We start from the raw sequence: 27,892 nt of genomic DNA, 5'->3' as shown, positions 1-27,892 counted from the left end.
TTTTTTTTTTTTGCTTTCACATCAGAATCAAAGGAGAGTAGAAGACGAAAGGGAAAAGAGAGTAACTTTATTAAGCAGATGAGGAGGGAAAAGCTTTCTTTGCTGTTCTGGTTAAATAGAAATTTGGGGAGACAGCAGGATGACTTTAACTGTAAAAGGTGAGAAGGTTTCAGATGGGTGAGAGAGGTTCATTGAAAGACTCCAAGAGGAGCAGAGTTCTCATGAAACGAGCCATGAAACAACTGTTGTCTTTGGATGCTTCTCCTAACTGGGGCTGAAAATCAAATCATTCATTGCTTTATGTGGCTTTTCATCATCCTTGCTTTTTAACCCCTACAGTTGTGGCTACTTCTGTCTTTTGTCTAAACATTTCTAGTGATATCTCACACATTAGTGGAAATGCAAAGACCGTAGGTTTTGATAAAGTGAGAGAAGTAAGTAAAGTGATCCTGTGTGTGAAAAATACATATGCCTTCATATTTTTTATTGAAGAACAGCATTAAGCAGAAAGTATACTTCCTACTCAGAGCAATCAGCTCTCAGTTCTCATTTTCTACTTGCACCTCATTCATGGTCGGGAGAGACACAACAAATGCTGTGAACTCAGACTTACCAGCTAGTGACACTGCTCACAGTCTCTTCCTACTTAACTGGACTGTTCAGGGCAGTGCATATCTTTCCCCTATGTTTTTGTTTCCATGTCACTGCTTTAATCATCATCTGAAGGCTGAGAGTTGCATCTAAGCGGGATGCAGGGTCTTACACATAGAATGATGAGAAAGGAACCGGAGAAGAAAAAGACTGACTTTTCACTTGCTGCTCAGGAGAAAGGCTCACAATCCGTCAGTGTGATGTTATGTGACAGAGAACGTGCTTCATGGGCCGGAGCCATATCTCTTGTGTTAGAACATGGAATGACTGATGCAGCTGGGGGAGTTCTTGCCAGATGTTGCATGAAGCAGATGGGTCCTTGATGAAAACTCTGCTTGGCTTTTCCACTACTTCATGCTAGCCTGGTGCAAAGTTGAACCAAAAAGATTTATTTAAGGAATTGAACTGGTTTTGTGAAAGATTAGAAAACTTATTTTTAAGTTGTCATGCAAAAAAAAACAAAACAAAACAAAACAAAGCGAACTTAATATTTTCACTGTTACCTTTGTCTTACAGCATTTTGTTGGGAATAGTCCAGGACAGAAATCAGTAAGATGTAAACCTCAAATAATTGTTTGAACATTGCTCTGTATTGTTAATTAGTGGTGCATGGATTATTTACTGTGAAGTGTATGAATGTTCTTCAAGTGTTACTAAGTAAAGGAACATGTAACAGCCCCACAAAGAGAATTTCCCAACTATTGAGATAATAAGAGAGATGAAAGAGTGGAAACACGAGTATGAGCAAAAAATTAAAAAGATTCCATTTTCTAAGCTTGAAGTCTTTATTAGGATGACTCTGGAAAGCAGGAATATCTACCAGGGAGCAGTTTTTTACAGAAGTATTTGCATTTCTTACCTGACTGTAAGCAACTGGCCTTCAGCTGACAACTTTACTGCACAGTCAAGGAATGCAGGTATCCTGGTATAAATGCTCACCTTGTTATGTGGTATTGCTTACATAAGTAGCAGTTGTAACCAAGCTGTATAAATCATGTAGTTTAAACTATTTGCTTATTATGTAGTACCAATAAAAATATAATAATATGAAACCAACATTATAAATCACATTTTGTGACTTGAGGCAAGGTGTTCAAAAACAGTTACAGTAATCCAAAAACACACTTGCTGTTTGGTAAAGAATACTTCCTTTTCTTTGGAAAAAAATTTTGATACTCAATATTCTAGGTATGTGAACTTTTAACTTGTCAGACTATTGTAACATATTTGAAAATTATAGTAATTTGATTAAAATGTTGCCTATAAGGCAAGAGGCTCAGTTAATAGAATCCATATGTAATTAAAATGCAGAACTAAATGTAATCAGACCCCAGTGACTGGTGCCTTCATATTGATAGTTTTACAATGGCCTCTGGGGTTGAAAGTTTATGTTAAAGTTACTAATGTAGCTGTGTTCCAGAAAATGAGCAAGACATTCTAGCCATTTCAAGTATGACAACATGCTGAAGCAATGGTCACGCAGTACAAAAGGTTGATATTCTGAATATTAGGGGTATCTTCTGCTGGCAGGTGGCAGAAGGATGAGTCTGCTTGAATATACTAGTCAGAGAAATGCATTCAGCATCAATGCTGTTGTGTAAACATCCCTAAATGAAGGATCTTGCTGTGAGCGTGTACAGGTGTCCTTTCTCTCAGTAATTTAGTTACTTCATTTGTGTGAATTCACCTTTGAATCATGTGAAAGCTATAGACACAACACTATGTACCAGCCCACAAAAGAAGTTTAAAAAAATTTCCTGAACTTAAAAAAAAATAATATTTTCTCTGGACAGTTTTAAGAGTCGACATCCTGTGTTAGAGTTCTCTAATCATCACCAGCACAATTTACAATCAGAACACACAGAGAGCCAGTTCAGACCAGCTCATCTGTTGACTTTGGCAGAAGCCCTTAATCTCACTGTGTGCAGCTGCCACTTGAGAGCTGGGGACTCGGCAGAGAGCCGAAGGAGGGTGGGATACGGGGTTGGTCAAGGCATGAACACATAGGCCTGCTTCATTTCAACAGTCGTACACTGCTTTTTTATAGTCTTTTCATTTTACAGCTTTTTTTTTTTTTTTTTTTTTTTTTTTTTTAACCTGAAATTAAATGAGGACCTCTCATGAGCCACTGCGCTCCAGGCATAAGAAATTGTAATGTCTGGCTTCCAGAAACTGTCCCGTCAAAATGTGCTTCTGATTAGGTGGCTTAATTACAGCTGTGAAAACAATGTTGATTTAGGCCTCAAGATTCCAGTGCATGTCAGCCGTTATTAGCTAGCCTTGGACTGAAGCCACCATTTTAAAACTCTGTACCACTAAAGTCACACACTGCCTGACAACTTTTTATTTAGGCAGAAATGTTGCCAGAAGCAACACATTTTATGCAAAATATTTTTCATTGCGCAAATTTCAAATGTGACACCGTTGATGGACATAAAATGGGTAGTTATGGCTGGACTCCACCGAGCCCAAATCCTAACTTTTGCAAAAAAGAAGAAGAAGAAGAAAACCCGCCCTGTTTAAAATAGTTCTTATAAAGTTTGACTGACATAATGCTTAATTTTAATTCCTTTAATTCAGTTTTATTCCAAATCCAGCATGTTGGTTTAACCACCCAATTTTATTGCATCTAAATTTTCCTGACAGTTTCATTTGCTGTTGGGAAATAAAATTGCCATTTTTGCAACATGGGAAATAATGGCTAGTTTCAAAACCAATATGTTTGAAACTTCCTTTGCCTGAAGCAGGTTAAGGCACACACTCAATTTACTTTAGGGGAAAAAAACTCATTAAATAGTTTTTAATATTTTAATATAATTTAAGTAACTGCTTTCACAGTGGGAAAGCTTATTAGGCCCATGTATTTACACCTGCAGAGAGGTAAATGTTTGGGTAATTAGGTGGTTTCCAATACTTCAGCTATTCAGTGCAGTTGCAGAATTAATGCTGTGAATACTACCGATGGACACAATGCATTTGCTGCACTTAAGCATTACATTTCTACTGGTAGTATTCTGCTTTCAAGTGCTCAAGAAAGTGATTTAAGTGGTTTGTTTAGTTGTTTTTTTTTTTTTGCTGTGTTCTGTCTGTTTTGAAAGCCTCTTTAATGACAAGAATTGGCTAAGGAATGTGAGTGAATGTGTGTGGGTGTTAGCTCTCGGCAGTTGCCTGTGCTTTGGAAAAGCAGGGTCTACATTCTCACTTCACAGTTGCCATGAAATTCCAAATGTCCATGCTGTGCGGCTTAATGGAAACCATGAAGCTCCTAAATGACCACAGGTTTATTCCAATGTTAAGCACAAAACAATCTTTCAGGTCATTGGCTGAGCTTTAGAAAACGAAGGTCATGTTTTCAGGAAGCTAAGCTCCTTTCCCTTTCTCGTTCATGGTTTGCATTTCTATGGCATTAAAAATGTGTTTCTCGTAAGGTACTGGAACTACCAACTCACAAGCAAGTGTCCTCAGTTCCCAAGACTGAAAACAAGACACTTGGAAACTAGCACTGTATTCATTTCCTACCCTAAGTGCTCAGGCCAGGGGAACAATTGTACTTCCTAGAGTAACTAATTGGAAATTAGTTCAGAGAGACTAATGATTTGGACAAGGAAACAACTCTAAAGCATAGATTCAAGTTTGCCTTGTAGAGAAACACTGACCATTCATTCTCTGTCTGCACCAAATTAACAGGATAAAGGAACTGAATGCCTATGCTTCATTTTCTTTCATTTTCAGGGGAAAAAGGTAGAAGCGAGCCAGTCTTTCATTTTATTTGCAAAATGATTTGTGAGACTTTGTGGAACTGAATGTTTCAGAAAGGCCCCAGTGGCTGTGGAGGACAATGTTGAGTCAGGAGACAGCTGTGTGATAGTATTTTCCTTGTCAGATGTCTATGCAGCAGTCTTTCAGAATGTGTTTCATTGGTAATATACAGTGCTTTTTATCTGCCAGCTGCGTGTTTGCTTCATGTTTGCTACATGCCTTTGTTTCTTTTGCCTTCCTCCCACATTTCCCAAAGTGAAATTTTCCGAACATCAAAATAAGAAAAACTTTTAAATATGGTTGCATGTACTGCTAATGCTGTAGTAGAAATAAAAGTATCGGGAGTGCTAGACAGGCTGTTATTTTGAGAACCTGATATTATAGACCAGGACATTTAACCCTGAGAAAAAGTTTTTACAAAAGAACAGAGCCAAGGACACAATTTTACTGGCTTTATAGAAGAAAAGGAATTTTCTCTACAAAGGCAGACAAATTCACTTCTTTCCAGACTCAAGAACTTTTACTCAGGCCAGAAGGTGCTTCCTCCTCCTGTTTGAAGAAGTTATTTCAAGAAAGGGAGCTGGGAAGCTTCTATTATTCCCTGTTAAACTGTGGGTTAAACATAAAGAGAATGTCTGTCTTTTCCATGACTGTGAATTCACTGAGAAATTTTTGGAGGGGATTAAAGCATAGCTGTGCCTGAATGAGTCTAGCTCAGAAACTTAAATGTTGTGCGAATGCGTGGAATCCAGATTGTCATCTTCCTCATATTTTCATATCATTATAAATTTAAATTGTGTAAAGCATGCTGTTGGGAATAATGATTTCCTTGACTCCTTCTGACTCCTGCTTAATTTTGAGTTTTTGTGTATCTCAAGCTAATTATACAGTGCAATGTTAAAGAAGAAAATTCTAAGCTGATCTTCATTCATTAGCTTTGATGAATAGTGCAGGTGTTGAGATGCTACCTGGGAGTTGAGATTAGATCAGTTGGTATAATAGGTGAAAGGATTTTTGTTGTCTTTCATGGCGTTTCTTTTTCTTTTGTAACAATAGCTCACTGTCCACCGTGTAGGGAGAGACTTTTGTTTCTCAGCCAGCCTCAGAAATGCCTGTATGTGCAGCATGCCGTCAGTGTGGCATGGATAATGCTACATTCACTCACTACAAAAAAATAAGATAAAATAAAATAAAATTTTGTTGGCATTTAACTGGTTTGGGCTGGGGAATCTACAGTGGGGAGCTAAGTATTGCCCTCAAAAGCTATATTTTACATCCTTGTTAAGCAAAACCTCATTTTTACATGTTTGTGTTTCCCTCTGGGTGGTACGGAGGTAATGCCCAGTCCTAGAGAATCCAGCTAGGGGCAGGCCTTCCCTCAAAGGAAACAGCTACCTCCAATGACTCTTTCTCCTCTTAGTCTGCTTCTGGTGTGCTGCCTTGGAAGGGTCAGGCATCATATCCACTATCCACAGCAGATTTCTCAGCTGTCAGACTAGACTATATAGAAGACCCTTTACAGGCCAAAGAGAGATAATGATGATGTTGAAGAAAGGGTGCTGTAAACCACAGCAATGTCCTTGAGCTTGTGCCTTTCTGGAATTTATAGAATCAAATTTTTTGCTCTTGCTCTTTTCTCCTACCTTCTTGTGTAATTGTTCATGTTTACATCGTTCTCACTTGGGGAAAAAAAGAACAGCCTTTGTGTTCTTTTCTGTGACATTTTCACTATAGAGTAACATGTTCTTGTAGAAATAATTCTGCTTACCTATTTCTGTTGTCTGATTGTTCACATTTTGTACTCTAAGGATAAAAGTTAATGCAAGAAGTAAAAAAAAAAAGTGCTCTATAAAATATGTTAGAGAATATGACTTGCACAGATAAAAAGAGAGGAAATTCAATGTTAGAGCATAAAGCATAACACTGTTCTTAACTCATGCCTGTTCCTGTAATGTAGACACGATTTAGGCGCATACAGTCAGCAAGTTACATCTTAGTGTTTATTTTTATTGGGTTTTACATATTTAAGTCACACTGCTTAATATTTAACCAGCACAGACTTATTTATTTATTGTTGTCATCTTTAAATTACATATAAAAACCTTTCATGGAAGTCTGTGAAACTCCACATTATGTAGCAAAGGCGCAGTTTTTCCAGTTAATCATAGTGAGGACCTATTTCCTCTAGAGACCTGGCTCCCTGAAGCAATTTGGCCTGTTGAATAAACTAGTACTTGAAGAAATTTTTACAATGTGAAATGACTACCTGATAAGGCAAAAAAAAACGTCATTGTCAACTGTGGAGATATTATCATGATTAAAACCTTTTCAAATATTTTTGTTTCCTTCAGTTTGTGTAACAATTCAGTACAGTTAAAGAGATTTAAAAACACAATGTGATCCTTAAGATATATATTTTTCCCATTTTACAAAAAAATTATTCTTTAGTTGACTTCTTTCAGAAGTTAGAGCTTTTGGAAGGGAAGGAGCCTCTTTTCATTAAGCAATCAACTGATTTTTTTTTTTTTTAAAGAAGGTAGGGTACCTTTAAAATACACAGCAAGTAGTAAAGCGTACTGAAGTATTAATGTGGGCAAGGATAGTGTAAAAAAGCAACAGTTTCCCTGCTACATTTGATGGTACTAAGGAAGCACAGTGGCATCATGATGATGCAATTATTCCTTTTCATCATTTTCAGATAGTGTAATTGCTTCCTTCAGTTCTTCCTGGTTTTTGGAGAGAGATCCCTGGAACTTTTAGAGCCATGTTAAGACACTACACTTCTGAATCTGTGCCTGAACTGCAATTAACATGTGGTTCAATCAGGAAATGTCACCATAAAGCTGACTCTGCTATACTTGCCTGTGCTAAAATTGTATGTTCATCGATATTTTGAGCAGCCTTTTGTCCTACTTAGATATTACAGGTAATTAACCACAGTCGTGAAATAGCTCACTGATTTTTCAGGTTTGGTTGAGTACCTGTGTGTGTCACTTGATCACAAAACGATTGGCTCATATGGTGATTATAGGGGAATAATCCCTGTTAGGTTCCCTCTCAGTCTTTCAGACTCTGCAACACCAAGCTTTCTTTCACAGGGTTTCACTGATTGTACTGCACTCTTTTGGGGCCTGTGCAAATCCTGCAACTTAAATAGGGCTGCCTGACACTAACAGTCATCCCATTTCATTTCAATTTGCACATGTCAAAACATCCTATAGCTTTAGAAATTTGTAGTTGAATTTAATTACTTACTGAAGGTTACTATACTATAAATAAAAGATTTTTTGGAAGAATATAATCTAATCAGGAGTTCCGAGTAAAGGAATTTTAAGGTACCATTCTGAAACATAGGAAGCACAGCAAATTACAGAAATATCCCATTGTAATATGATTTTTTAAAGTTATGCTACAGCATTCTTGCTATAAGAGCCAAAAAGCTGAAGGAACTTCTCTCCAAGTTTCCTTCTATGCTTCTCATTAAATTTCGATAAAAACGTTGTGTGCCGGATGAATGTTTTCAGTGTTGTATTCGGTGGCTTTTTGAAAAAAAAAACCACACTCTTCTGTGCTTTCAGAACACACATTTGCCATATGTATACTGAAGGATGAAATTCCATTAGCATTTTTTTAATGTTGATTCGCATAAAATATGATTGGTATGCAGGAAATATTAGTTCCATTTGCCTCACTCAAACTACATGTTCAGCCTCACAGAAAGTGATGGTCTTGTACCTGACTGAAAAACAGTTTTTAGAGGCTGACTGTGCTCTTGAATCTACTAAGTTTAAAAAGTTCTGTTGAAGCAATTGTTCGAGCGCTGTTTAATCTCAGTCTGAAGTATGACTGTATATGTAAATTGGGCCAAAACCAACAGATACAGTAACCCGAGCTCACACACACTCAAGTTGTTTATAACTGATAAGCTTGATTCCTTGCCCAGTTAGTGTAATTTGGATCATGCATTTACAAAAGACCTACATGTTTGCTGTCAACTGAAATTGAACCTAAAAAAAATTTTTTTTTAGGCCATTCAGATATCAACTGTTATTTTATAAGCAATGCTGCAGGAATGCCAACTGTGTTCCCTAACGATTACTGTTACAAAGCTACCCTTTGGAAATACCCTTTTGAATACACACTGCATGAGATACTATATGTAATTTACAGGAGGAGTAATTTCCTCCTGAAGTTATGTGAACCAGTTTTTACTGGGGATGAATGAAACAATTTGTTTTTTAATGTTAAAACAAACATTAAAAAATGTTTGTTTTGAATAAGCGAACAAAAGTTTGAAAAATACCTCAAACACACAGGGAGCCAAAGGTGAATCTTTTTCTGCACTGTGCTGAGGGGCAGGGGATGAAGCCCTTATCAGAATTTTGACTGAGAGGTGACTGTCTATACTTCATTGGATGACCAAGAAAATGCCACTGCACTGGCCAGTGCTGGGAGGGTGGAACCTTTTGTCCTCTTGCTACATTGATGGTTTTAATAATAAACATTCCTGTTGAGAAAATAAAGCTGAAAGCAATCACACCTCACTTCTAAGCATGGCATAATACTATCATTTTTTACTCTGTCATTAGAAGATCTTTCAAAGAGGCCTCTTGGTTTAATGTCTTTTAGATGAGCTGAGTTACAGGCCTATAGCCTATTGCAAATGTAGGTGCCTTTACTCAACAAGCAAGACTTGGTCTATATTAGAATCTTTGCTAAAACAAACAAAAAACAACAGAAAAAACTCTGTTTTTCAAATAGGTACAGCCAAGTTGCATTAGTCATCCAGCTTATCATCCCAATCCTGTCTCCTGTGAGTTACCTACAATCCAGCAATTTTCTATGGAATGTTAAAGGCTGTCAATTCATAAGTTTAGAATCTCTCTCCACATTTCAGGATCTGCAGTTGTTTTCTCCACTAAAAGGCCTCGTCCTTTCCTGACACTTCTTTGTAAGCCTGCAGAATAACATTTTCTTACTTGAAATATGAGTGAGATGCTCATTATGTTGTTTTCATTGCTGAAAATTACTCATTTTGGCTTCAGCAACCTCTTCCAGAGGTGTGCTGATTCCAAGTCACAGAATCACAGAATTACAGGAGTTGGAAGGGACCTCAGGAGATCATCGAACCCAGCACCCCTGCTAAAGCAGGTACCCTAAGTCCGTATGACATGTTTCTTTTTATCACCTTTCATAAAGATAACTTGTTTCTATCTCCTTGCCATAAATTACTGCTGAAAGACCTGTATGCTTTACACCTCAATCAATGTTTCCTTTTTGGTTTCATTCCTTCATGTTTACAGCTTGAGTTTCCAGTTTCTGCAAACTCCTTATATGCTTTTCTTTATAAAAAACAGATCTTGTGTAACAAATGCTCTTTCAGTGGTTTTTAGAGAGAACTTCAAGGGGACTGGACCCTATAGATATGCTGGGAAGGCAAATAGGTAACATAATCTTCTGAATTTACTGTAGTTTAGCAAACAACTGAATCTGCAGACTCAGTGGATATCTTTTGAGTAGTTGAAACTGATAAGGCTACCACAAGGCATTCACTACAGCTGCTCTCATAATTCTGCTGTCCAGACACTCATCCAGTCTGTTCCAGCTTTGGTTAATAAGCCTCTCCATTAAAGGGCACTTGAATATCATCAGTGCATGCTGAGTATTGGCTTCTTGAAGGAATCTTCTGACTTAGTCTACGAATGTATTCATATTCTTTGGAGAGAAGTAGTGAGCAAAAGAATATTCTCAAGGCATCTGTCTTGAGAGTAGCAGTAAGTTCCATGTTTGTTCTCATTTTAAAATAAGCTATCAGTAGATCCTAAAATATTTTTTTCCCATTTTAGATAGTTCATTTGTTTTGTTAGCTACACAGATTTATTGTTCTGATCCTTACTCTTTAAAATACTGCAGATTTGGCAGAAATACACAGTAAAAAATAATATTCTGAATGCCTGAATATTTTTTAATGCAAGAAAACTGAATCATAAGAACACTTCCAGTGTTCATAGATCTTCCTCCTTTATATTGTTAGAAGTTATTGTTAGAAATAGTTACCTTTTCTGTATTTTCTCCTTTTACCTATATTGCTGATCTATCTCCATTAATTATAAACTGATTGAAGTGTTTTATTGAATTAGTATAATTTCGTTTTTGCAAAATCTTTGTGATGATTTGCTCTACAATTCTGCATTAAAATTAGTCTTTGGTAAAAGATAGATTAATGCACTGCTGGCAAAGCTCAGCTTTCCTTGTCTGTTTAGTAATGAAATGCCTAGATGGTAGTTGCACCCGTTCTGAGCAAACAGACAAAAAGGAAGGTAGCTAAGCATTTTGCTGTGCGTGAGCAGTTAGAGGGCAAGCAGACACCATGCACCTTGACCACCTATTATGAAGCTTTTTGCTGCAATGTCAAGTGAAAGCGAGTTAATTGGGTGAAGCTGTAGAGCATGTTAGGGGCATGGTAAAGGGTTGCTGTCTGACAGCTGAATGTCAGCAGAAGCTAGTCAAGTGTGGCTGAGAGACAGAGACCTGTCACAAAGTTCATGTGGACTATCGCACAGTTAGGGAGATGAAATGTGGTTCTGTCTCACTTTCTCCCTCATTGCATTCAAGCACCTTAAGATTTCACACTGTACGTGTCAACTCTTGTTCTCTAAGCTGTTTTCTCCTAACACTTCTGCATTCAAATGATTGGACAGAAGATGCTAATGTTTGGCAAAATGAATGTAAATACACTTCTTTCCTTTTTATGCTAGGGTGGCAGTATGCATGCAACTCAGAGGAAACTTTGAAGGCTTACAGACAGTCCCAAAGCCTAGGAGTTCAGCTGATGACTGAATACATTTCTCAAGAGAATATGAAGTTTGACACTTTAACTTGTTGGATGGGGACTGGTTTTCCATGAGCTGACAGAAGAAAAGTCTAAGCAGAGAGTGGCGAGTACTGCTTCATGAGCCACGTGTGCCTCAATGTACCGTCATGTGTACTTTAGTCTCCGATTGTAGTCGTCATCTGTCTTCTTTCTGGAAAAAAGCAAAGAGCAGCAAAGGTGACCATCAGAGAGAAATACTGATCAGAGGCAATAAAAAGCTGTAGTAAAATTCACATAGGCTAAGAAAGGCTTATTGGAAGCAACAGGAGTGTCAGTGTCTTACAGTATACTGATGCAAAACATGGAGAGCTGTCACAGAGGCTTAGTAAGAATACAGTGTACCTTTCAGTGTTGGTTGCACAGCACAAACAAACCAGTAGCCATTCAGAATGAATATTAAGACTAAAAATAAATGAATAAAAGTTGCTTCTATTCTTGAGAAAGTGGAAAGTCTCTGGTAGGTAGTATGGGCAAAAATTCTCTCATGAGATCATGCTCCTATAGTAAAGAATTTAGAAACTTGGATTGAAGACCATATTGAGTGAGCATTTCACCATGAAATACATATATATATATATATATATATATATTATTATTATTGTTATTTTAATTATTTTTATTATTATTATTATTATTATTATTATTATTATTATTTTGCATAGTGTTTTGGAATTGTTACAGTGCAGTGCAGACAATTTGACCTGAAAATGGGAGATTCCTATGTGTATTCCAATGCAGTATCTGGAAAAAAAAAAGAGTGTGTATGCTGTAAGGTAGATTTCTGGCCAAAATATTTGGCCAGAGATGATTTGGAAATCATTAAAATTAACAATGCAAAACCAAATTCTCTCTCTTTAAGTGAAGAAGACATTGAAGATAAAGTGTTCTGATGTGGTAAGCCATCTTTCATTCTTCAAATGGAACAGATTTAAGTATGTTTGAATTAAACAAGATTTTTTTTAGAAAACAAGCAAAATATTATGAAATCTTCCTTTAATTGTTTTTAATTGAGCCTCAAGAGTGTGATTTCACTGAATGCATTAAATACAAAAGCACTACAGAAGCAGGAAAAAAATGATTTCCAGATATTTTATAATCATGTTTGTTTAATAACTCCTGAAAGTTGAAGAGGGAATTCTTTGAAAATGAAAAAAGCCATTAGTATTGTTGGCTAGCAGCATCCAAGGAAGAAAGTGTGTTGTGTGTCTACCTTTCTGACTTGATATGTAAAGAGCTGGCCGTCCACTGAATTATTCTCCGATGGTAAATTGTTTCCAGAATCCAGGCAGGAGTGCTGACAATTAAAATTTATACTGAACGTTACAATTTTCCTACTTTGTGTCAGAGCAGAAATTTAGTCTTACAGTCTCAGAATACAGAATTGCAAAATCATTGACTCAGGAAGCAAACTTACTTTTGGCCAGCATACATTCTTACTTTGAAGAAGTTTGTTAACTAGCAATGTCAGTAGTAATACTTTCCATTTTAAGCAGCTGTTTTTAGCATTTTCATCAATCTGATGTTTTATTTGTTTCACTTCGAGTGAGAAATGGCTCTTTGAGCTGCTTCTAACAGCGAGTGAATTAGCAGCATACTGATGTCCCTTGGCATTGTGTGGCAAAACCCAACTCAGTTTTGGTAGTAGCAGTCTGAGAACAAGATTGTGAATGATCTGAAAAATTGCATCTTTTTACTGGGAAATAGGTTTTCCACATAAGTGCAGCAAAATGGAATCATAGACAGTGCTTGTTTATTTAACAATTACTGAGATAGATACCGCTGCGGTGAAGTGAAAGAACACAGTGATAGCATAGGTGGAAGAAGAAGGAAAAATATTATTGCCATTTGTTTGGTGCCTACAGGTCTATATGTTCTAGATTTGGGGTGAGGGAGAGAGAAGGGAAGGAATCCGTACCAGAAATCAACTGTGAAGAAATATGTTGTTTCCCACTTTTTCCCTTGCTCTCAGTTTCTGTGCTTAACTCACATTCCTTTCTACTCTTGAGTGGCTGTGCTACAGCCTTTTCAGAGATTTTAGAGATTGCTGGGAGAAACTACAGCTTGCTTTGCCCTCTGCACTTCTATTTTCTGCCAGCCATCCTCACAATCTAGGTAGCTTGCAGTGTGGTGACTTCCAGTAGATAACACTTTGGCCTTGTAATTCAACAGTCATCTCTAATTTGCCATGTGATAAAAGAATGAGTTACAGAGAACCTTTCTAGCTGAGTCTTTGTATTACACTGCAATTTTGGTATTCTTTCTGCCCTTTCATTACATACCATTCATGGTCATTTTCTGCTCTAAGTGGCTTCATTACTTCCTTACCTCAGTCAAAATAATACCTGCAAGTTTGTCGTTCACAGTCCGGAAGCCTTAACTCACAAAGCATGTTACTATATTTACTATTCTGATATATGTATGTATATATTATAATTTTATCTATGTTACAGAAGGGGAGAAGGGAAATTTGTGCTACTGTCTTTTGTAATTGAATATTTGAAAGAAGTTTAAAGTGTCTAAAATTAGTGGTGGGAAATTGCTAAATTGGAAGGAATTGTTTAGCATACAAATAATAGAAAGCAATTGAAAAGTTGTGGTATTATAGTGAAGATTGTGGTCCAGTAAAATTATCTTTGTGTTGACTTTGAAGGCTAAAACCGTTCTGACTGATCTGAGGCTTCAACTCTGGTTATAGATCTTACTCCTGTTGTTGAAGATAAACAATATATTTCTGACAGGGTAATTCTTTATGTAGTTATTTGTTTGCACCACTGACAAAACAGATGCACAGTTTTCTACTTCCAAGCATCTGACTGCGTGTATTACTTCACAAGTGTTGATATATATTAACAAAATAGGGTATTTTTGATCCCAACATGATGCTTTTGAATAGTCTGGTACATACATATCAACATAACACTGATGGTATTGTAATATTCTCTTGCAATGTCATACATTATAAAGCAACCCATTATGAGTCAGTTTTAACTTTTGTAAAACAGCACATATATTATGAGACAACCACTTAACTAGGTCACAAATGTGATCAGATGTAAGTCACAAAAGAACAATAAAGAATAGTTGTTTTAGAAGTCTTTTTTTCCATGTCTAACAATAAAAAAAAATTACTTGAATTAACTACAGTGTAAGAAGCAACTATTTCATAATATGGATTAATCTTTCATATTTTCTTTTCTTTTGGGAAAATGTTTTTCATAAGGTTAGGTTATCAGACTTTGAGAAATGACCATAGAACATGACCAATTACTGTGTTCCATAAACATTTTGAAAGCCTATTTTTGCTAGACCTGCTGTGTCCTAAATACCTATTTGCCTGATGAAGTGTAACAGTTTAGATGGAATCATTTATGGCTTATCAGGTAAATAAAAATGCTGTGTTAAAGATATACCTGAACAGACACCTTATTTAAGATGTGTAATTCCTCTTTTAAAAATTACCTGAATGCATATTCATATGACGAATAATCATCACAGCCCTGGCACAGTCATCTGAGTTTGTTAGTTTAATACATATTTTAGAAACGTCTCTAAATAAAATAATGTTCAAAGGGCATTGTTGGGAAATTATTACTGCCTCTAAAATTCTGTTGTATGGGTGTGTGTTCAGACAACGTGTATTGTAACAGTTCTACTTTTTTTCCTCTACTAACGTAAAGAACATGGTTTTCTTATTCTTCATGAGTGTATGTAATGATATGGCATCAAAACAGTTCTTATGAGTAACGGCCAAGATTTTTTTTTACATCAATCACATCGTTATTCGATCTGATTTCCCTTCTACTCAATGAATAGTATTCTGTTCCTTGTAAGAAGTACAGCACAGGATCTGGATAACTAAAGCAAAGCTTTTTTCCCCCAACAGTGAAGCTTTTACTGTAACATAGTCTATTGACTTGCTGCCAATCATTAAGTTTCATACTTTTTTCTGCTGTTCTCAAAGGAAATCTCATTTCTTTTTACTGGGATTTTGATGCCATGTTCCTTGGAAAGTAACGTCACTATATCCAAAAAAAGAATATTATGAGGTTGCAATAGTAGCATGCAATTTTAGTCATTAAGATATGCTGATAGATTAAGACAATGAAAGAAGTACAAATTTCTATGTTTATATTTATCTTCAGTACTTATTATCCGGAGCGAAACCTGTTAATAACTTCTGTCTCAGTGACTTCATTTATTTACACACAGAAGTATTTCTAGAATCTCACAGTTTATTAGCATATTTCAATATAGTATTTTCTTATGAGAGACTTTTCTTTTCTTTTTTTTTTTTTTAGAGAAAGAATTTATGCCAGCTGATTAAGCATACAAATAACAAACTATTAATCAGTGTAAGAGGTGGATACCTTCATTGAGATCTCATTTCAGATATGCTGCTACAAACACAGTGAGGCTTCTTTGTGCTTTTGCTCTGTCATGGTTCCCATTCTGCAAAGTATTGAGCAGGACTGAATAGGCACTGTGTTACAGATCACTCTGGTTATCTTATCCTCATAACCACCGTAGTTTAGAAAAACTAAAGGCACTACCTCATTTTAATCATCGCCTTGGATCAGTCATCTAAGTTGGCTACTATATGTGCTCTTAATGAAGGTGTAGCATAAACCAGCTGTTTACAGGATCTGCAGTACGGCTTGTGATGAGCCAGGAAATCAAAAGAGTCCATATCAAAGAGAACTGTTGAAATAGGTGTTAGAAGCAACCATTGATTTTTCTCCAGCAATAGTAAGAGAAGAAAGGGGGATCTTTCATTAACGTGTCTGTATACATATGATTGAGTCTGGATTAGTTGAAATATGAATCTACATACAACTTACTGCCTCTGTCTGTATATCTGTGAGTCTGTGTGTTGGAACCTGTGTGCCTGTATACATGTGTATTTCTTCCTCATTGTGTGTTTGTGTATGTGTATACACATACACTCCTTCTCAAAAGCTGAGAAGAGAGTGTTTAAAAAGTAAGATAGGATATACTGTAACAGCCTTATTTTTTGTCTTATCCATAGTTATGCTTTGCATGTGAAGTTTCCAGAACATACATTCTGGCATAGTGAAATGATTGATTATACTTTTCACAGCTGTGTAGAACACTGGCTAAAAATACCTTGATAAAGGGCAGAAAAGTAATATGACATTGCATTTTGTATTTTTAATAGATACTTAAATAAATATGCAGTGTCTCTATTTAGTGTTTATGTTAATGTCAATATAGTGGTATTCATAATCTTTTAAAGTAGAATGCACAATGTTTTGGCTCTGCAGGTTATTTAGTGTTGAATTTTAGATGGTCTAACCTTTGTAACTGTTTGACTGAATGTCTGATTCACTGAAAGATGAGCTGTGTTCCCTGGCAAGGTACACTCAGTGTATATTCTCAACAATCTTCTAACAAGCTAATGCTCAAAGAATATGAAGTGTTTGATTTCAGTTTATGGCAAAATATATTTTGAAGTGATTTAGTAACTTCCACTGGTAACAAAGCACATTTTTCCCAGTAGCAGTGACAGAGATAAGTTTGTTTACCTGCTTAGGAAAATCAGAACTTAGGAATGATGGTGAAGAGGAGTAAATGTTTTCTGTGGATATTTTAAACACTTCAAATAATATGGACTATAGTTTTATAACAGTTGTATAATACTTATTGGTACAAAACTGGTGTGTTTCTGCTTTGTTTCTGCTTATTACAGGTTTATATATACACATATATATATTCAGGTACCACGTACTTTAAATAAATGTTTGAAACAAAAAATGGACACTTGCAGATACTTCATATACAGCTATTTGTATAGGGTATAATATTAACGTAAGTATAAAAGGTGCATCAATACATATGCTATTTTTCTTGCTTGCTTAACTTTGAGTGTAGAATCTCTCAGGATTTTATTTTTTATATTACTTCATTTTACTTCAGGAATCAAGAGGGAGTTCAAACATCACCATGACTTCAAGCTAGGAATTCAGCCTGACCAGCGTTGAATCCCAGATTTTTTGGCATTGCAAGCTGATCTTGACACATCCTACAACAGTTTTATGCACAATAGAGCCAATTCTCAGTCTTCAGTCTATTCCTTCACCCTGAATGTCACATCCAGTCCCAGAAGAACAATGGAAAATGGATTTTGTATCAATAATCTTCGAGAAGGAAAAAAAATTGCATTAATGTAAAATGATGCAATTAAAGTGCAATTTTGTTGCTACCTTTGGATTGTAGTTCAGCGTCTGTATTTTTTGACATTAATTTTATGGTTTTATGAAAATGTGCATTTATATGTTCACATTTCTATGCTCCTAGTTCTTTGCATACCAAAACAGCTATTTTTTTAACTTTTATTTATTGTGGTTGCTCTTTTTTATGTAATATATTTTTAAATGTTAAAGAATGACACATTTTGGGTAATTTTCCTCAGTCTTAAAAAAAAAATCAATAAGCCATTTTAGTCTCTATCTATCAAAGTTGTTTCATACTTGTCTATTTTAAAGCAGGACTGCAATACTTTAATAGGATTGAGAGAGCTATTTGAAATGTATGCCAATGATTCCTGTCATTTCATGGCAGCCCTGCCATGGTTCACTGAGCCCCCTCTTTTCTCTTGTCAGCTCAACTGAAGACAAGCATTTAGTTGCAAACTTTAAGCAGGTTGTGCAAAACAGAAATGATGTGACTGCTTCTCTTCCTGCACAATAATGTCACTGCTGGTCAATGTGAGAAGGTCAGGTTGCTCCTTGTAAAGCTACATGATACCACTTGCCTATTTGAACAAGTTAAGTTAACTGCTGAATCTGGTCCCTGCAGGCATTGAAAACTCACCCTTTTATCAAGTCTGCATTTCATAAGAAAGAAGAACAATTGTGCAGGGAGGATTTCTGATGATATGTTTATGTACTTTATAAGGACAGTTCCCAAACCAATGTTGCAGGTAATATATTTAGTTTAAGCCGAAAGACTTTAAAGTAATGGCTGTTTTGACCTTCAAATAGACTCCTTTTTTTTTGTTGTTGGTAGGACCCAAGAGTGACGCCCATCTTTGATGCTGACAGAATTTAAAGCAAGGCCATTGCCCTGCATTTTCTGCCTTGTAGCACACAAAAGTAAAATTGTATGTCAGGCCGAGATGTCGGGGAGCTGACAAGATGCCCCAGTGACATTTCAGCTGGAAAGAGCAAGTGTCTTGCAACCAAGTGGTCAAATATCAAATAATAGGTCAAGCAGGAAGGAGCTGAGTTCTAACCACAAAGAGGTTTCTGGTAACTTACTTGACAAGCTATTGGGCGCTTTGTGGCTTGACAAAGTGATGTTCTGTTGGGTATCGCTAGACAGACTGTTCTTTATCGCCTTCAGAAGATCAGACATTGACATTGATTAAACTCTTTAACCCTTAAAGGTTAAATCCTAGCAGTTTCATCATTGTGAATGAGGAACAAAAGAAAACTTGTAATATACCACTTGTTTCCATATTAATCACTGAACTCCCCAATGTTATTAACTTTTGATGTACTATGTAGTTTTTGACAAAAAGATTGAATGCAAAATCTATATAATAGATTGTTTCTTGTTATGGACCAGTGATACATTAGAAAAATAATATTATGCATTATGGAATTTGTAGTTTCTTCTAATATGTCAAAGACGGGATTTGATTTTAGAGCCCTGACTACTGAAATTCCATTTTTTCTGGAAAACAATATTTGTGTAGATAATATACGACTTATGATGATCAAAGTCTTCCAGATGCCCTTGTTCTCAGGTACCAGGAAGGCTGATATAAATCTCAAATACCTGACAAAAGAACTTCAATCAAAGACTTTCAAGTTTTCAGGTAGCCTCTTGTGCAAGTCCATTGCTGACAGTCATGATGTGCATGTGCACTAATACACAGCCATGCAAAAACAAATAATAAATTCTCCAAAACTAAACTCTCACAATAAAAGTTATCTGATACAGGAAGAACACTCCTTTTCTTTATGCTGATGAATTTAGTCTTGAACACTGAAGACAGAGGTTTTGCTGGCTCTCCTGCTTTCCTGGCAGAGACCAATCTTGGTAAAGGTGCTGCAAGTACTGTATTCTTCCCTGAGGGATATAACGTCAAGTATCTGTTTGCACAAAGAATTAAATAATATATTTCATAATACATTGAGCAGTTTTTTTCAGTACTGCATATAGAAGTGTTTTGTGTGTTTCATTTTTAAAATATATCCTCATGGTACTCTGTAGTTGCAGGAAGACGGTGCTATATTATCTCAACTTACTGAAGAAAATTTACTACATACTTGTCCCTTCCCTGTCATCGCCAATACATGTGATATTGTGTATCTAGATACAGAGAAGTGATTTATTTATGAAATCTGTTTTCCTTTCTGAAATCCGTATCTAGCTTTCACTAGGACTGATCTCCTATAGTTACTTCGCTTCTCCAAGCATTAAGATTGTATAGAGGTCACAGCTATGGCAAACTGGTTGTAGTTAACAGAAATAATCTAGCAAGCTATGATTTCTCACATAAACTGATATGTATGCTTTCATTTAAAGGAGGGCCTATTCAATCTGTTAAAATACTGACCAGCTGAAAGTTACAGACTTTTTCATAAACTCATGTGCTTTGAAGAGACTTTGAAATTGTGTTGTTTGGATGTTTGATGTCTCATTTGTAATAGGAAGCTCCTCTTTCATATATTATATAGAAGTTGTTGACTAATAAACTGGATTATCATTAGTTAAATAATCCCATGTTGCTTTTCCAGGCACTGATAAATTGGAGTTTGTGATAAATTCCAAGCAAATAGAAGAAATCCAGCTGGCAGGATCTCCCATTAGTATTTACAGATGATCTTACCAAGGCATTTCTTTCCATTTTGGGGGGACACAAAAAAAATCATGCTTGTGTAAAAGGTGACAATGCAGTTTGCTAAAAGCAGGTTCCAAAAGAGAATCCATGACTGGTTTATACCTTTTGCTTTCATTGTTCTGCTTCAGAAGTTACAAAGTTTGAGACCTTGAGCCTTATTTTCAAAGCTCTGCATGGTTTGGGCTTGGGATGTCAGAAGGACTGCTTCCACTTAAGGAACCTCAATTCCGTCATCTATATTGTTCTATGGAAACAAACAAGTTTTTCCTTAGAAGGAAGTCTGTTTTTAGTGGGATTAGAATATTCTCCAGGATTTTTGGAAAATCACACAAGAAATAATTGATTACAGATCTGCTTTCTGATGGGTCTAAAAATAAAATTAATTTATTTTCCTGACAAGCAACTCATCTCTAGAAAGAGATTTTGAATTATATGATTTCCACTGAATAGGAAGTTTTACAGTTTTTAATACAAACTCTTTGAGTATGTGTTTGCATGCAGTTCTCGGCAAAGCGTTTATTGAGCTGACTGTATTATCACATACAGTAAACAATTAATACTGCAGCAGTAGCAAAGAAGGGCTTTTCAACTCTCCTTTTCTCCCACAGATATTTGCAAATTCAGTACAAGCTTTACCGTTAGTAAAGTTTGATGTATAATTGTGGGAGCCTTCTCCTCTGCTGGAAAATAATTTTTATTTCTGTACAAAGTAAACAAAGGACAGTTGGGCTTGGAAGGCACCTCAGGAGATCATGTAGTTCAAGACATCTGCTCAGAACATGGGTCAACTAAAATTACTGAGGGTCATGTTCAGTTGGGATTGTGTATCTGCAATAATGGAGCCTAGATATGTCTCCTCTCAGCCTATCCCAGTGTGAATTCAACCTGAGAGTAAAAATGCTTCTTTTCTTATATTTAAGTGAATTTTGTGTATTTCCATTTTTGCCCATTGCTGCTTGTTCTGTCACTGAGCACTGCACAGAAGAGACTATCTGCATCTTCTTTAGTTTGCAGGTATTTATACACCTGAGCCTTATCTTCTGCAAGCTAAATGAATCACAGCTTTCTTAGTTTCTCCACATAGGATAGATACTTGAGGCCTTCTTCCAGCAATCAACTTCGTGGACTTTCACTGTACTCCAGCAAGTCCATGTTTTCCTAATAGAGGCTCAGGAAGGGAACTGGCACTCCAGGCATACTGAAATCAGGGCAAAGAGGGGAAAGGTCACATCCCTCAACCTTCAGTCAACATTTCTCCTGAAGTAGCTCCAGGAGGCTGATGGCGTCCTTTTTTTGCCTCTTTCCTCCCAGCTAGAGACTGAGACCTGGGAAGAAAGAGGAGAACTGTGTGGATGGGCTGTAGTGACCATGCCTCAGTGGTGCTCATGATCTCAGGGAATACAGGGCTGGCAAAGAGCAGGTGAGGACCCTGCACTTCAGTAAAGTGAACTGGCTGTTTAAGGAATTGCTGAATGAGATCCCTCAGGAAACTGTTCCTAGAGAAATAGGAATGGAACAGAGCTGGCAGCTCTGTAAGGGTACCTTTCAGAGAGGATAAGGACATTCCATCCCTCAGTGTAAGAAAACATGCAGAGGCAAGAAACTGTCATAGATGAACAAGTATCTGCTGGGCAAACTGAAGGAAGGAAAGCAAGGAAATGTACAGGCAGAGGAAGCAGGAGGCATGCAGCCTAGGAATAATGCAGGGATGCTGTCTGGATGTGCAGAGTGGAGATCAGGAGAGATTCTCCAGGTACACTGGTCAGACGAAAAAGGCCAAGGAGAGTGTAGCTCATCTGATCAATGAGAAGAGAGAACTCGCTTCAACCAACATGGGGAGGTCTGAGGTAGTAAACAAGTTCTTCGCCGCAGTGTTTCCTGGTAGCGAGGCTTCTCATATTCCTGAATCTTTAGGTGAAGCGTGGGGAGCAAAATCCCTCCTACAACATAGAACAACAAGTCAGAGACCAACTCAGACTGAATGTGTACAATTCTATAGGTCCTGGAAAAAATGGGTCAATTCTTGACATCAGCTGAAAGCACAGAAAGTTTTCTGCCAGCAAAAACAGACAGAAAAAGCTGAGGTGCTGAAGAAGATTTTTAGCTCTGTCTTCACTGGCAGTCAGGTCTCCCATCTCTCTCAAATCCTTGAACATCTACAGGGAGATTGGGAGAATCAAACTCCCTCTCAGTGTAAGCAGAGAGCAAGTCTGAGATACGTGATGAAAGTAAATATGTACAAGTCAAGGAGGTGATTTGAGGTAGCCAGAGTGGTTTCACCAAGGGCTGATGGTGCCTCACCAATCTGATGGCTTCTACAATGGAATGATAGCATCAGTGGGCAAAGAAAGAGCAACTGATGTCTTCCACCTGGACTTGTGCAGGGTCTTTGATATGATCCCACAGCACAGTTTTCTTCTGTAAACTGGTGAGATACGGATGTGAGAAGTGGACTATTCAGTGGTTAAAGACTTGGAGGGATGATGGCACCAGAGGGTTGTGGTTGGTGGCTCTATATCCGGGGGAAACTGGTGATGACTGGTCTACTTCTGGGGTCCATCGTGGGACCAGTGCTCTTCCACATCTTCATCAGTGACCTAGACAGTGAGACTGAGTGCATCCTCTGTGTATTTGCTGATGACACCAAGCTGAGTGGTACTGCAGATACAATTGGAGGAAGAGATGCTGTCCGCAGGGTTTTGGATAGGTTTGGGAAGTAGGCCCATGTGAATGCAATGATGTTCATCAGGGCCAAGTAAAAGGTACTGCTTCAGGGCCCAGGCCATCTTAGATACATGTACAGACTGTGAGAAGAAATCCCATGAGAGCAGCCATGTGGAGAGAGACTTGGGTTTCTGGTGGACAAAAAGCTTGTCTTTATCCAGCCAGCAGCACTGAAATTTAATATGCTTGAAATTTAAACTTTCATTGTGGATCTGCCACATTCTTCCCTGTCTTTGCAGCTTTCATCTTGCCCATTATAATGTTAGTAGACTTCGCTTGATTCAGCCTTACTTTGGTCTTCATAATCTGATTATTTTTAGACAATCATTTCACATTATGCTCCCTTTTAGGACCCAGAAATTTACTTTTACAGTATTCAAGTGTCTTCTTTCTTCCATGCTGAATACTGAATGCTAAAACAATAGAATTTAAAGTGATCTTAATGTTACAACTATTTGTCTCCTTTATGTATGGTGGTTTTGGACTAAAAGTTGTATAAATAAATACCCTTACAGATTATGTACTTGTACTGTGATTTTAATTTTACAGATGTAGACTTGATTTTTAATTAGATCTCTGCAAATAGATCTTCCATATCAATGGAAGATGGACGGCAATATGTTCTTGGTCATGTTGAGATAGATCTTTTTTTACTGTCATGAGGGGCATCGTGTAAGGATTTTGTGCAGTAAATACAGTTTTATGTATTGCTGATGTTTGAAAAAAAAAAGTTTCTTACTTTACAAACCAGTCATTCAGCAGTGCAGAAGAAAAAGGGTATTTCTCTGCCATTTCTGGTGTCCAGTGACAGGATGCGTTAAATTGAACAATTTCAAATAAAAGTATGAAGAAATGTCTGAAAACTAAACTGTTTCCTGTGAATGATCAGCAGCACGTAGAGCCCACTGAACAATTTTTCTTCACTTCCTTATTCACTACTCCTACTTCATCTTCCTTTGTAAGATAATACTATTAAATGATTATTGCTGATCCCAGATTGTCTTCTCATGGCTCTACTGTGCCTGATTAAAACTTCAGAAGTTGCTAGATTTTGTTATGATTTATTGAATAAAAATCATTAATTAAAAAACAAATAACACTGGATTCACCCTAAGCACAAATACTGTGATCATTATTATTTAATTATCTTTTCATGATGAAGAAATGTATAACCTCGTGCAGGTTCTTCAAAATGAAAGACAGTTACATTTAATACATAAACACATTTACATTACTTTTTTGCATGATACACAGCTAACTCATACAGCAGCCTCAATAACTGTTCATTCAGTGCTTGAATGGCTTAATTTACAGGAAAATCTTGGTTCTGAATGTACTGGCACCAAACATTATAGACTGTTTACAGTGAACAATACTGTGTTAAGTAAATCACACATTTACAGGGAAAATACCATTAGATGGAAGAATGTGGTATATGTGTATGATAGAGATACATTTGTATGAATCAGGCAATATTTTTAGTAGCTTCATATATACTAAGTTTGTTGATTTGCCAGCCCATCATGACTCCACACATAAAATCTCTTTAATACATAGGGATCTGCTGGCACACACCGGCTGGCACCCGTGCTATATTTCTTCTATAACATCCCAATGACATTTGAGATTTTTAATGAATAAAAAATGGTTTAAAATAATTCCAAAATCCCTTGTTCATAAGGTAGTTATCTGAACAGCAAGAGAATTAAGTATTAAATATGAAGTACTTTCCTACTTCCGTGCTATGAGAAGGCTAATAAAATTTGTTCCTGTAAACAATAGCATGGGAGAAATCTTTCCTGCTGTATATTTGTTGAAGAAGATGCATTCTAGTTTCAGGCTTTATTCTCAATTGGCTTACTGATACAAGTTTATGTCAGACATTTGGGTTAGGAAGCTGTATTATTAAAGCACTGACCTTAACGAGAGTCATGCAGCTAAAATCCTGCACAGTTCTTTTAAAATGTCAGGTGTTAATGTTATTTAAATGCAGTATTTGGTGGTTTAATTGAGTCATGCTTCGTTGTCTTTTACTGCACATTAATGCCAGTGAAACACTGATTGTTGACAGAAAGTTCTCTTCAGCAAAGTATACACTGACATATCATGCTGCTAGAAGAATAGAGTGGAAGGCAGAATATTCTAACCCTGCTGGAGTAGGAATCCTGTACTGTCTAAATGGTGGCAATTTTCATTATATACTGACAGGAAATGTGAACTAGATTTTTTTTCTTGTATATGTTTTCATGCCTTTTGAGAGGACTGATAAGACAGACCTGTTGGGTCTCCAGATAAATTCATCTCAAGATTTTTGATGGGTGTGTTACGTAAATTAGTAAATGTACCTTGAAAAGTGCAAAGCCAACTTCAAAAAGGTTTGTCGTGGGAGCACTTTCTGATAGCTTTTGTAAGCTTCCTTAGGACACATCAGTACCTTTTCCTCTTGTCTTAGAAAAAAATTAGAAATTTATTTCTCCACATATTTCTTAATGTTAAATTTCCATGCTGATTTAAAAACATCGTGGGGAAACAGGCACAGCCATAGCATGTAAGGCATAGAAAATTGTAAACTGTGTACTCGCAAATAAACGAGAGCTCTTGAAGTGGAATGTGAGAAATAGTGTATGTTGGTGATCCTACAAAATCTTGTGCGCACAATAGATAGGATATGTTTCATACTGTGCTTCTGCATGGTAAAATATCTGTTCCAGAATAACTCCTTCATATGGACAGCTGCTATAAACTTCCTTATTTTGGCTGAAGTAGCCTGCAGGCTTCTTGTCTAGTCCCACAGGGTTTTGTCATGTATTTGGGCTCTGTGCTTTCCAGGATTTTTCTCATGACTGCAGGATATTTTCTGGAAGTCATTAGAATTCTGTGTTCTGGAAATGAGTTTGCTCATGACTCATAATTCTTTGATTTTTTTGCAAGCCAATGTCATTTTTTAACTTGATGTTAGCCAGCCTGGTTGAAGTCTGCAACTGCAAATGGGCCCAGTTTGTATGAAAAACTTCTGATATATCGTCTAAACTTCCTGATTCTGATGCTATCTTATGTAGTGACATTAGGACAACACACTTTGGTTCTTAAAAGTATGGCTAAGAGTTTGAATATTATGTGAGCAGTAAAAGTGTAATTAAACACTTGAATCTTTTGTGAGTGGTAAATCGCTCACAGATTTTCCATAGAAAACTGTAATAGTGCTTAGGAACAGCAGCTCATTTAAGTGTCTTTATGGATTTAAATAAAAATATTTAGCTTCCTTATGGTGTCTAAGACACTGTGAAAGCATTTGGATTCAGATTAACAGCTTCACAGTAGAAATTATTGGCTTCTTCCAAGATCTGTGCCAAGCCCTTGGTATATTGTGGAGAGCAGTGTGGGTTCAGTGGGCAGCACCTATAAGGAATCCGATCCTCAGAACCCAGTTCTTGTGTCTTGCCACTGGTTCAATGGGAATAAAAAAAAAAAGAATCCTTCCAGCTTCTAGAAACTCAAAACTGTGCTGTGTTGACCAGTACAGAGTGGTGAAGCTGTACATAGACTTGTGGGAACCTGGTGTAGCCGAAGTCTAACTGTCCAGTGTTTTTGTATGTGAAAGGCTTTAGTTCTAGTCAGTTGGTCAAAATTCTCCAAAGAGGAAGGCATGTAAAAAATGACCAATTAAAAAAACTATGATAATATTTTTCCAATATTTTTCTGCTTTATGGAAATAAGTTTAAAATGGAGACCAGCTATACAAAGCTTTAACTGTGAGGACGTGAAGTAAGCTGTAGCCTTGTACTGCAGCAAAAGCCTGCTTAATTCTAAGAAAAGGTTTTGCATGATTTTACTCATGGATTAGTATTTCACAGAGTTGGAGCACTTCCCTTACAAAGACAAGCTGAGAGAGCTGGGTGTGTTCAGCCTGGAGAAGAGAAAGCTGGAGAGAGAACACGTTGTGGCCTTCCAGTGCAGGAGGGAAATCTACTTTTGACACAGGTAAATAGTGATAGGATAAGGGGGAACAGTTCTAAACTAAAAGAGAGAAGATTAGATTAGGTGTCAGGGAGGATTTTTCACTGAGAGGATGGTGATGTGCTGGCATATGTTGCTCAGAGGCATTGTGGATGCTCCATCCTTGCAGCTATGTAGAGCTTTGGGCACCCTGGTCTAGTACTTGAGTTAGTGGCTGGCAATCCTGCACGAAGAAAAGGTGTTGAAACTAGGTTGTCTTTGAGGTCACTTCCAACCCAATCCATTCTATGGTTCTGTGATAGGGGCAGAAGATGCTGGCTGTGTCCCTCTGTCAGAAACAGAACATAAACCCCTCATCTTTCATGTCAACTTCTCCTTAAAAGAAGCCAGAGAAATAAACATATTCTCAGCTATCCTTTCATCATGAAATCCCTTTATCTGTAAGCTTGAATATAAACTATCCTGAATAAGAATTTCTACCCATTTTTGCTGCAGTACTTTAAAAAAAGTCCTCAGATGAAGACCGTTACCTATCTGCAAAGTTATTTCATGGCCATCTCTACTATACTAATATCCTGAAGTCTGTGAAGCTATCCTTTAGCTGTGAAGCTAAATTCCTAATTTAGTGAAAGTGCATTTTTTTCTCATATGAAACATTCTCTTCGACAACTGTAACTACATTTAATGTCTTCACTAAGTTTTTGTGAAATCCTTTGGATTTGCATTCCTGTAGTTGGTTGATTGCTGATCACTTCACAGGGAAAGATAGGGGAAGTGATAAATATTACTCCTGGGATACTGCATTTCCTAGAATTTCTAACATAGTGCTTAAAACCTAAGGGACAACGCCTTGACTGAATGACTTTGGATTGTGACTGATTGTAAATTTAAGGATTGATAAGTAGGATCGTTCATGAATGTCCAAGATGTCTTTTCCAGTAAAATCAAATGCAGCCTGTTTTCTACACAAACCAAATTAAATTTTTATCCTAAAGAATCCACCTTTCATTTGCTTTTCAGGAGAAATCTGCCCATAGTAGTCTTCTGTGGTTACAGGT

The 27,892-nt window shown here is 36.9% G+C and overlaps 1 protein-coding gene across 10 annotated transcripts in view; it reads left to right on the top strand.

Moving 5' to 3' along the window:
• Nucleotides 1-27,892, top strand: part of CCDC171 (coiled-coil domain containing 171) — a 178,313-nt gene that overhangs the window by 148,433 nt on the left and 1,988 nt on the right. Inside the window, exon 26 of one of the 10 annotated variants that reach the window (XM_090132588.1) lies at nucleotides 17,219-19,916. The exons of 8 other annotated variants lie outside the window; for them this stretch is intronic. In XM_090132588.1, the coding sequence (XP_089988714.1) occupies nucleotides 17,219-17,260 (42 nt within the window). In that variant the 3' untranslated portion in view covers nucleotides 17,261-19,916. Of the gene's footprint in view, nucleotides 1-11,168; nucleotides 11,806-17,218; nucleotides 19,917-27,892 lie in introns of those variants that run through there. One more of the 10 variants, XM_090132589.1, reaches the window with a different exon arrangement.

The sequence above is a fragment of the Phasianus colchicus genome, chromosome Z (genome assembly GCF_987193195.1).
Source record: "Phasianus colchicus chromosome Z, bPhaCol1.hap1.1, whole genome shotgun sequence".
NCBI lineage: Eukaryota > Metazoa > Chordata > Aves > Galliformes > Phasianidae > Phasianus > Phasianus colchicus.
The sequence above is the reverse complement of the archived record's forward strand: the minus strand, read 5'-3'. Positions and strand labels throughout refer to the sequence as shown.